The sequence below is a fragment of the Astatotilapia calliptera genome, chromosome 18 (genome assembly GCF_900246225.1).
Source record: "Astatotilapia calliptera chromosome 18, fAstCal1.2, whole genome shotgun sequence".
NCBI lineage: Eukaryota > Metazoa > Chordata > Actinopteri > Cichliformes > Cichlidae > Astatotilapia > Astatotilapia calliptera.
The window spans coordinates 29,610,226-29,619,799 of NC_039319.1; the positions used below are offsets into that span (position 1 = coordinate 29,610,226).

General features: G+C 42.6%; 1 protein-coding gene across 1 annotated transcript; it reads left to right on the top strand.

The window, feature by feature from the left end:
* The first annotated feature begins 5,540 nt into the window (after nucleotides 1-5,540).
* On the top strand, nucleotides 5,541-7,572 carry LOC113011254 (neuropilin and tolloid-like protein 1). Its single transcript, XM_026150706.1, has 4 exons — nucleotides 5,541-5,844; nucleotides 6,109-6,174; nucleotides 6,881-7,015; nucleotides 7,118-7,572. Exons 1-4 carry the CDS (start codon nucleotides 5,817-5,819, stop codon nucleotides 7,372-7,374), a joined length of 486 nt encoding a protein of 161 aa, XP_026006491.1. The 5' UTR covers nucleotides 5,541-5,816; the 3' UTR covers nucleotides 7,375-7,572.
* The last annotated feature ends 2,002 nt before the right edge of the window (nucleotides 7,573-9,574 follow it).

A 9,574-nucleotide genomic window follows, 5' to 3' on the forward strand; every position in this document is an offset into this window, starting at 1 on the left:
CTTGATGGGCCAGATGGATGGGCCCGTGGCTGGATTGGTAAAGGGCAGAGAGCTCCAGTCCGACTCAGACGCCAGCAAGGTGGAGGTGGAGTACTGGTTTGGGCTGGTATCATCAAAGATGAGCTTGTGGGGCTTATTCGGGTTGAGGATGGAGTCAAGCTCAACTCCCAATCCTACTGCCAGTTTCTGGAAGACACCTTCTTCAAGCAGTGGTACAGGAAGAAGTCTGCATCCTTCAAGAAAAACATGATTGTCATGCAGGACAATGCTCCATCACACGCGTCCAAGTACTCCACAGCGTGGCTGGCAAGAAAGGGAATAAAAGAAGAAAAACTAATGACATGGCCTCCTTGTTCACCTGATCTGAACCCCATTGAGAACCTGTGGTCCATCATCAAATGTGAGATTTACAAGGAGGGAAAACAGTACACCTCTCTGAACAGTGTCTGGGAGGCTGTGGTTGCTGCTGCACGCAATGTTGATGGTGAACAGATCAAAACACTGACAGAATCCATGGATGGCAGGCTTTTGAGTGTCCTTGCAAAGAAAGGTGGCTATATTGGTCGCTGATTCGTTTTTGTTTTTTTGTTTTTGAATGTCAGAAACGTATATTTGTGAATGTGGAGATGTTATATTGGTGTCACTGGTAAAAATAAATAATTGAAATGGGTATATATTTGTTTTTTGTTAAGTTGCCTAATAATTATGCACAGTAATAGTCACCTGCACACACAGATATCCCCCTAAAATAGCTAAAACTAAAAACAAACTAAAAACTACTTCCAAAAACATTCAGCTTTGATATTAATGAGTTTTTTGGGTTCATTGAGAACATGGTTGTTGTTCAATAATAAAATTATTCCTCAAAAATACAACTTGCCTAATAATTCTGCACTCCCTGTATATGTGACTGTGTATATTTAGTTAGTTAAACTGTGGCACTGCTTTGTTACACAAACACATCACAGATCATAGACTGTATATTAAGATGGACACAGCCACTCTGACATCATCAATTAGTTTACAAAGACTATTGTGAAACATCAGCATTGTGCAGCATTTTTGGCCATCTCTGCTTTAGCTTTTGTTTCTTTCTTTCTTTGCTTGTTTTTGTACCACAACTGACCAGATTAAGTCATGAAGGTGAAGTGCTAAGTTATTAGCTAAAGCTTAGTTAGCAAAGCATCCACAGACTGAGTGCAAAAAACACAGAGCGACAGAGCTAATCAGCCATTAATAACATACAAATTAATTGCTATATAGTACAATATAAACATGGAAATGTACTGCATGGGCTTTTGCACTGTCCACTTCCTGCTGTGACAAAACAAATTTCCCACGTGTGGGACTAATAAAGGTTATCTTATCTTATCTTATCTTATCTTATCTTATCTTATCTTATCTTTAGTGAAGCTAACTAGTGTCCATCAATAATTTTATTAACCAAAAACTTGTGCATTATCAATAAATACTTGACCAAAAACCACCTTGTGGCCATAATATGCTTAAATAGAAATGACTCTAGAGTCAGTCTAGAGTGTGCACTCTTGTTAAATATTCTTTGCAAGCTTGGGTGCATAAGGATGAATTTATTCTCTCCTGCCAACCCCGACGGGTGGAATTAGATGGGAGATTAACATTTGGTATTAAGGACTCATTACATTTGATGTAAACACACAGAAAACAGCTTCTCCTGATCTGCTAATAATGCAAAACATCTTCTTAAAGGGACAATATATGTTAGGAGGCTGTTTGGAAAAAAAGTGCTTCAGTGTACAAAATATATATCCAAATCACCCTAATTAGCTGTAAAAACTGAAAGGGCATGTATATTATCTGAAAAATGCGGAATAGCTAATATTGCTAATGATATGCACATTTGGCAAACAAATTGTGGCAAACAATTTTGGAAAAAACAAAGAAAGAAGAAGAAGAAGCAGAAGAAGAGAGTCGAAAAGTGGAACATTCCTTTGTGGAATAAAAAGAATTATGTACTGAGACGCAATCAAATTAAAAAAGAAAAAGGAAAGATGGATAGATGACAAACAGACAAAGAGATGCAGATTAGGCTTTGCCCCGTCAGTGTAGGTGGCCTATAAAATCTGCAGTTAATAAAGCATCTGTCTCGGACTCCCTTAAGCTGCTGCTGCGGCTCAGCGCTGACAAGCTGTATTCCCCTGAAGACAAGCTTTCATTAACTGTCCTGTGGGAATGACTGCGGGAACAAGCCCTTCTGCGTGCGTGTGTGCACGAGTGCATACGCGTGCATTTCCCTCCTCGTCTCTTGTTAGCTGCAGCTGGTGTGCCTGCACTGCAAATGGAAATGTGAGCACATTCCCAGCAGCATTCTGCCAGACTACTATTAAAATTGCAACACAATGCAACTTTTTTGACATCGTGCTGTCAATTAGCACGAGGGTGTGGTGTATATTTTTTCGCATCCTTTAATGCAATCTGGGGATATAAAAAAAAGCTTCTGATGAGTTGAACTTGCAATTTAAGTGCACTGAAAAATACAAGCATTGATTTATTTTAACTGCACTCTCAATGACCAGGCAAACAAAAAGGTGGGGGTCAGAAGGGGTAAAAGAGGTGGCTTACTATGCTTTGGGTAGACAACAATGCCAAAGTCACAGCAGTGAAGACTGAGAGCGTGCCAAGGAAAGGAGACACAGGCTTAGAGCTGTGGTGATATTCTGAACAGCCAGCAGCCGCGACAGATGGAGCTACAGCCAGTATGATGTAAGAACAGCAAGATGGCAGAACTCAGGACAAAGTCTGAAAGACACGTTCTCCACTATTTTGTCATGCTCTCCAAAGAGGGTGAGTTCTGTTATAGGTTATTTAGTGAGTCTCCTTATTCACCGTTCGATCAGCTGCATAGAAACTCGCTTCACTTCACTCATCAGTTTCTTATGCTTTTATAAGAAACACACAGAACTACAGGCAAAGGTCAACACTTAGTTTGGATAAAACCAGCCTATTAAAGTGGCTCCAGAGCTAAAAACAGCATGTCTTTTGTCCAGTCTCCCTCATCTCACCCCCAACCAATTGCAGCAGATGGCTCTCTGATAGTGGTGGGCGGATCGATCCAAATATCGATAGTATCGATCCCAAGTCGGTATCGGATCGATACTAGCCTGGTTAGATCGATTCTTTACTTTGAGTTCTGCTTGTTTGCTTATGCTGTGCTTTTGGCAAAAACGAAACAGCCAGGTCGCTGGACTCGCCGCTCCTGTGTCAGCGGAGAGCAGGCACACTTTGCCCCCCTCTCTTATGTTTCGGTGTTGCGCTGACACGTCACGTGACTTAGACACTTTGAGGGCTATTAAGTTGTTTACATATTAATTATATTTATACCAATTGTTTTTATTGTTGAGAATTTTAATTGTAATTTTTGTATTATAGTTTACCAACAGTATTTGTTTTAATTTGTTTACTGGTTTGCGTGCACTTAAGATTAACAACAACAAAAAAAAGATCACCACCACGGCAGACCCGATGGCATTTTCATTTATTTATTCTTACAATAATCACACGGTTGCTGTAACAGTACATTCAACGGCTGCAGCTCTCCCGCTGGCAGCCGTACACATCACCACCACCAAACCTGCAGCGGCATCGCAGAACACGCCCTGCCACATACCCCCATCGCCCGCTTCACCCCACCCCGCGAGCAGGCGAGGGAATCGGCTGGACCATCGGTGCCCCATGCCCCAAGTGTCCACTCTGGCAGTCGCCCGCGCTTCCAGCGGAAGCCTGGGAGCTGGCCTGATGGCCACCCATATGGCAAGCAGCGGCAGCGCAGCAGGAGTGGAAGTGAGCCGGGGCTCAGAGGCAGCTGGGCAGACTGGGCAGATGGAGGTGCGCCAGGTGCTTGGGGGTCCTGCCTGTTTTAGAGAGGAGCGATGCTTCAAAGGATAGTTGCAGATTTCTGTCAGAATCTGCAGATTATACAGTACAAATAAAATGTTCACGTTGTCTTCCCAACAGTTTCACTAACATCTACACTGGATGGCCAGGAAGCGTTCACGATGTCTTCTCCGGCACTGATAATTGGCGTCTGTCTTGTGTCAGTGACGTAAAAGATGGATTTAATGCGACATGACCGTTCAAACAGCAGTCGCTTTCTAAAACATCAGATGCTGTAAAAGGACCAAACTTCAGCCAGGAGAACAACTGAGATAATCCATCCACAATACGAGGTTAGTCATTCATATACTGCTGCATGGGCTGGGCTGTAGTTACATCCTAAGGTTTTAAAAACTGAGCTTAAATAAATGATTAGCAGTAATAAAAGCCGAGGGAGGTCAACAGTGATCACTGACAGTTTTAGGAGCTTTTTGAGATTAAATAGAAGAAAATACATAAAATTAAACATGTTAACAACATTCTAGCTGTAACTTTTGATAGAAGGCTCAGACACACATATTTATGGCTTTGCCTTATAGAATTCAGCATCTCCGTGCTGAGGAAATAGGTTTTGCAGCTGTTTGAGCTAAGATTTTCAAGTTATTCACAAATTGAAAACCTATACTTTGTGTCGGGCGAGAACTCCATTCAAATGCATGTAATAGTCAGAGTCTTCTAACTTTTGATAGAAGACTCAGATACAGTAGCGGTTATTGATATGGGCGACACAGGTGGTTGCCTGGTGCGGCATCATGGTGGGGGGCCGCATCACGGGCATCGAAAAAAAAAAAAAATTGCTCGTACTCATGCTGCCCCGACGTCATGCCAGCGCATACTGGGGATGGCATAGGCACCGATCGGTTTTCTATCGCCCATTTGCTGGGAGTAAGGGCGCCCTCCGTTTGCGAGGTGCGCCTGGTGCTTGCAGCACAGGGAGGAGAGGGCGGGGCTGCGGGGGATTCTCTGGCTGGAGCAGCATCAAATAACCAACTCGCAAAATAAAACAAAATAAAAACAAACCAACAAACACGAAAACACCAGACATTATGATACAGACATAATTTGCACCAATGTTTTTTTTGACATTCTGTTACAGATTATGTTTTAATATTAATTAGTCATTGTCAATTGTTGACTTGTCCTGTTGTCATTGTATGACAAATAATGAAGGCTGTCTGGTAGCTGTTTGCATACTCACTCTCTCTCTCTTCATATGTGTGCGTGTGTGTATGTTTCTCTGGTGAAATTCAGTATGGTTCCGACAACAGTCTTATGTTTGTTATGTTTTATGTACAATCCTTAATATTTATACACACATTTATACACACACATACACATAAAGTTTATATGTGTGTGTGTGTGTGTGTGGGGGGGGGGGGGTCGCTCAGGGCACCAAACAGGCTAGGACCGCCACTGGATATATCTTCGGGTTTTGCTTCAGATTTCATGAAAACAGACATAAATTTGCCTGTTTGATAAGTGCTGAACATTTTATTTCATCCAATTAAACATGAAACCATTTAATGGGTACAACTGCATTTTTGTTATAGTAATTTTTTTTTACTATTATTAATATTTTTGAATTGATTCCAGTGAACTGTATTGATAACTGCGCTGACTGCGTTACTGGAGGCTGGATTAAGGCACCAAGCCTCGGGACAGCGCAGCCTTGTGAATGACTGGAGGCTGTATCTTTTCAGAGGATTAAGGCAGCCTAAAGGTGGAGCAAAAATTGTGAAGGTTGGTGGCGGACGAGAGTGTAATCTTTTGAGCCGACGGGGACGCACGGCGGGAGGGATGGACAAGCCAGCTCTCGGATTTGGCGAATTCTCTGAGGAATTGGTGGGTTGATGGACACTCTTTAACCAACAGCAAACTGAACTACACATCCTCGGGGAACAGACATGCTGCACAAACTTGTGCTGCAAATCGGTAAGTTCCCTGAAACGTTCACTTATTGAACATAGTTCAGTAAGTAAGCGACCCTTGTTGTTCGTGCATGTGATTCAAAAAATAAATATATCAAATAGCTTTTATCTATAAGAAAGTAAAAACAGCAGCCACCGATTTACAGTCTCCTAGTCTAACCGGTGTTTATGCTGGTTTAGTTATCTGTTGTTGCTTTTTCAAAGTAAATACAAGCAACTCCCTACGAACAACGTCATCTTTAACGTCTTCTTTTTTGTGTCCTGTCAGCTTTAGCAGCAAGCCTCCTCTCACCTGAGCTGTCAAGTGCCACAGCTACTAAAACAAAAGCTCAAGGTAATCTATCACATCTTGCCATATCATTCATGTAGCTGCAGAGGGCAGGTGGCCTGATACTCGAATACTACTCTGGGGTTTAACCTAAAATGTAGTGAAATGTATGAATATTAATCTATCATGAGAAATAATAAAACTAATTATTAGATTGAGTGGCAGCACGGTGGCATGGTGGTTAGTACTGTTGCTGTACAGCAAGAAGGTCCTGAGTTCAATTCCACCATCAGGCTGGGGTCTTTCTGTGTGGAGTTTGCATGTTCTCCCCGTGTTTGCGTGGGTTCCCTCCGGGTACTCCGGCTTCCTCCGGATAATCCAAATTGTCCAGGGTGTACCCCACCTCTCGCCCTATAACAGCTGGGATAGGCTCCAGCGACCCTGATAAGTGGAAGCGAATGGATAGATTAGATTTTGTGATAATGATCTCATGAGAAAAGTGCAGTGATAATATTAAACTAATAAAATATCAATATAGTGCCAAAAAGTACTGTAGCACAGTATAGTAAATAATTAGCTAACCTGTAATGCTGAAAGTCTTCTATTTTAACCTTTTTCCATTGTTTCTGGCAGTATCTTCTCAAAAGATGGAAAAGTTTGACAAATCCAATTTGTGCTACAAAAATATGGATGTTTTAAAACTAAAGATACAAGGATGTGATCTACTTTTGGTAAACTGTGTACTTTATATTGCCTGTGTACCCGCTTCTAGTAAAGAACAACTCGGGTGTGACACCAGCTGGGGAGTGTGGGACCTGGGTAAAGAAGCCTGATGGAGGGTATTTCACATCACCGAATTACCCTGAGAAATACCCACCTGAGAGGGAATGCATCTATATTATAGAAGGTGAGACCTTATCTTGTTTTGTTTTTTAGCATCCTTACAGTACCACTTCCCACTCCTCCTGCTGTTAACTTCACCTTCTCTCAACCTCTTGGCCTGTTGTAGCCTCTCCTCGGCAGTGCATCGACCTGTTCTTTGATGAGAAGTATTCCATCGAGCCCTCCTGGGAGTGTAAGTTCGACCACATTGAAGTCCGCGATGGTCCCTTTGGTTTCTCTCCCATAATTGGTCGCTACTGCGGGCAGGAAAGCCCGTCATATGTCCGCTCCAGTGGGAGGTACTTGTACATCAAATTTGTGGCTGATAGTGAACTCGAGGCCATTGGTTTCTCAGCACAGTATAACTTCACAAAAGGTGAGTGAATGAAGCCGTGAGCAAGTTTCGTCTTCATAAAAGCTGTATTTTACACCAAACAATTATTGTTAATATTAAGCATCATTTTTAAATCAGTCACTCAAAGAGACAAACCCTTGTAAAACTGTAGCCCAACAAGTTCTCTTCAGTTTGAGCATTGCCTTGCACATTCTTTCAGTTTTCGCTTTGTAGGCGCTCATATTGCCAGTGGCGAGACCCGTGTTGTAGGAGGCGGTCCTGGCGTTTACTGCAGAGCGGATCGATCTGTCCATCCACGGTTTCTGGTTTGGGAATGTGGGGAATCTCGCAGTGGGGATAATCTCCTCCGCTAGCATATTGACGAAGCATACTGCTACTTCCGTAAACTCGTTGATGTCGACTGCGCATGCTCTGAACATGTCCCAGTCGACGTCATTGAGTGCGTCCTGTAGCGTAGCTTCTGATTGGGCAGTCCACCGTTTTACCTCGCTCGTGGTCACGTCTTCCCTCCGTATGTTTTGTTTATACTGGGGAATGAGGAAGATGGCGTTGTGGTCAGACTTCCCAAAAGCCGGGTGTGAGACAGCTTTGTAACCCTGCTTGTATGGCGTGTAGCAGTGATCCAAAATTCAATCCCCCCTCGTTGGACACGAGACATGCTGGTAAAAGTTTGGCATGACTTGTCTGAGGTTCGCTTTGTTAAAGTCTCCTGCTACAATGAGGGCTGCGCCCGGGTCCTTGTTTTGAAGCGAGCTCAGCACATCATGTAGTTCGGACAAAGCCATACCTGTGTCCGCTTGGGGTGGGATGTAGACCACCGTGGCGATGACCGAGGTGAACTCACGGGGCAGATAGAAAGGGCGGCACTTAATGCTCAGGAACTCCAGATGTGGTGAGCAGCCGCTGGAGAGAGTAGAAATGCTCCTGGCATCACACCACTTTCTGTTTACCATGAAACACACTCCTCCAACTTTGGTTTTGTTCGACTCTGCCGTTCTGTCCGCGCGGAGCACAAAGAATGAATCCGACGGAGTTACGGCCTGGTCCGGCACGGTGGGGGTCAGCCATGTCTCCGTGAAGCACAGAATGTTGCAGTCCCTCATGTCACGTTAGAAGGTGACCCTTGCTCTTAGGTCATCGAGCTTGTTCTCCATGGATTGTACATTGGCCAGTAGGATACTGGGCAGTGGTGCGCGATGCGCCTGCTGTCTCAGTCGGTTCCTAATACCAGCACGTTTCCCCTGGCGCTTCTGGGCAATTTGAAACTGCTTTTATTTTGGAAGGCAAACTCAGAATGACTTGATATTGATATGGTATCACTGTGGGGTTGTATACTGTTGATCTAAAGTGGAATTATCCTGTGGAAGCAGAAATTTTCCATTTTAGAGCATTTTGAATTCGCTCCAAGGGTAGGTCATATATGGGCAATTTGAAAAGCCTTTTATTTTGGAAAGCAATATTAGACTGATTTGATATTGATATGGTATCACTGTGGGGTTGGACACTGTTGATCTAAAGTGGAATTACCCTGTGGAAACAGAAAATTTCCTTTTTAGAGCATTCTGAAACCACTGAAAGTTAGGTCTTAAATGGGTAAATTCAACAGGCCATTAATTTAAAAAGGCAAAATCAGACTGACTTGATATTGATATGGTGTCACTGTGGGGTTGTATACTGTTGATCTAAAGTAAAATTATCCTGTGGAAACAGCAATTTTCATTTTTAGAGCATTCTGAAATTGTTAAAAGAGGTCTTAAATGGGCAATTTCAACAAGCCATTAATTTGGAAGGCAAAATCAGACTGACTTGATATTGATATGGTATCATTGTGGGTTTGCATACTCTTGACCCAGATTGAAATTCTCCTGTGGAAACAAGAATTTGTCTTTTTAGAGAAATCAGAATTCATTGAAAGATTATTTCCCGTATGTGTCATTTGAAATGGCTCTTATTTTGAAAGGCAAAATCATAGTGACTTGAGATTAACCTGGTATCACTGTGGGATGGAATACTTGTCAATATAGATAGTAATTATTCTGTGGAAACAGCAATTTTCCATTTTATAGCTTTCTGAAGCCATTGAAAACGCACACCGATATATGGTCAATTTGAAAGGGTCATTATTTTGAAAGGTAAAATAAGAATGATTGATATCCGATTGTTAAGTGATGACGTGAGGAATCCTACTTCCGGGTCTAAAGTAGTCTGCGTTTAATATGGCTTTTGTGT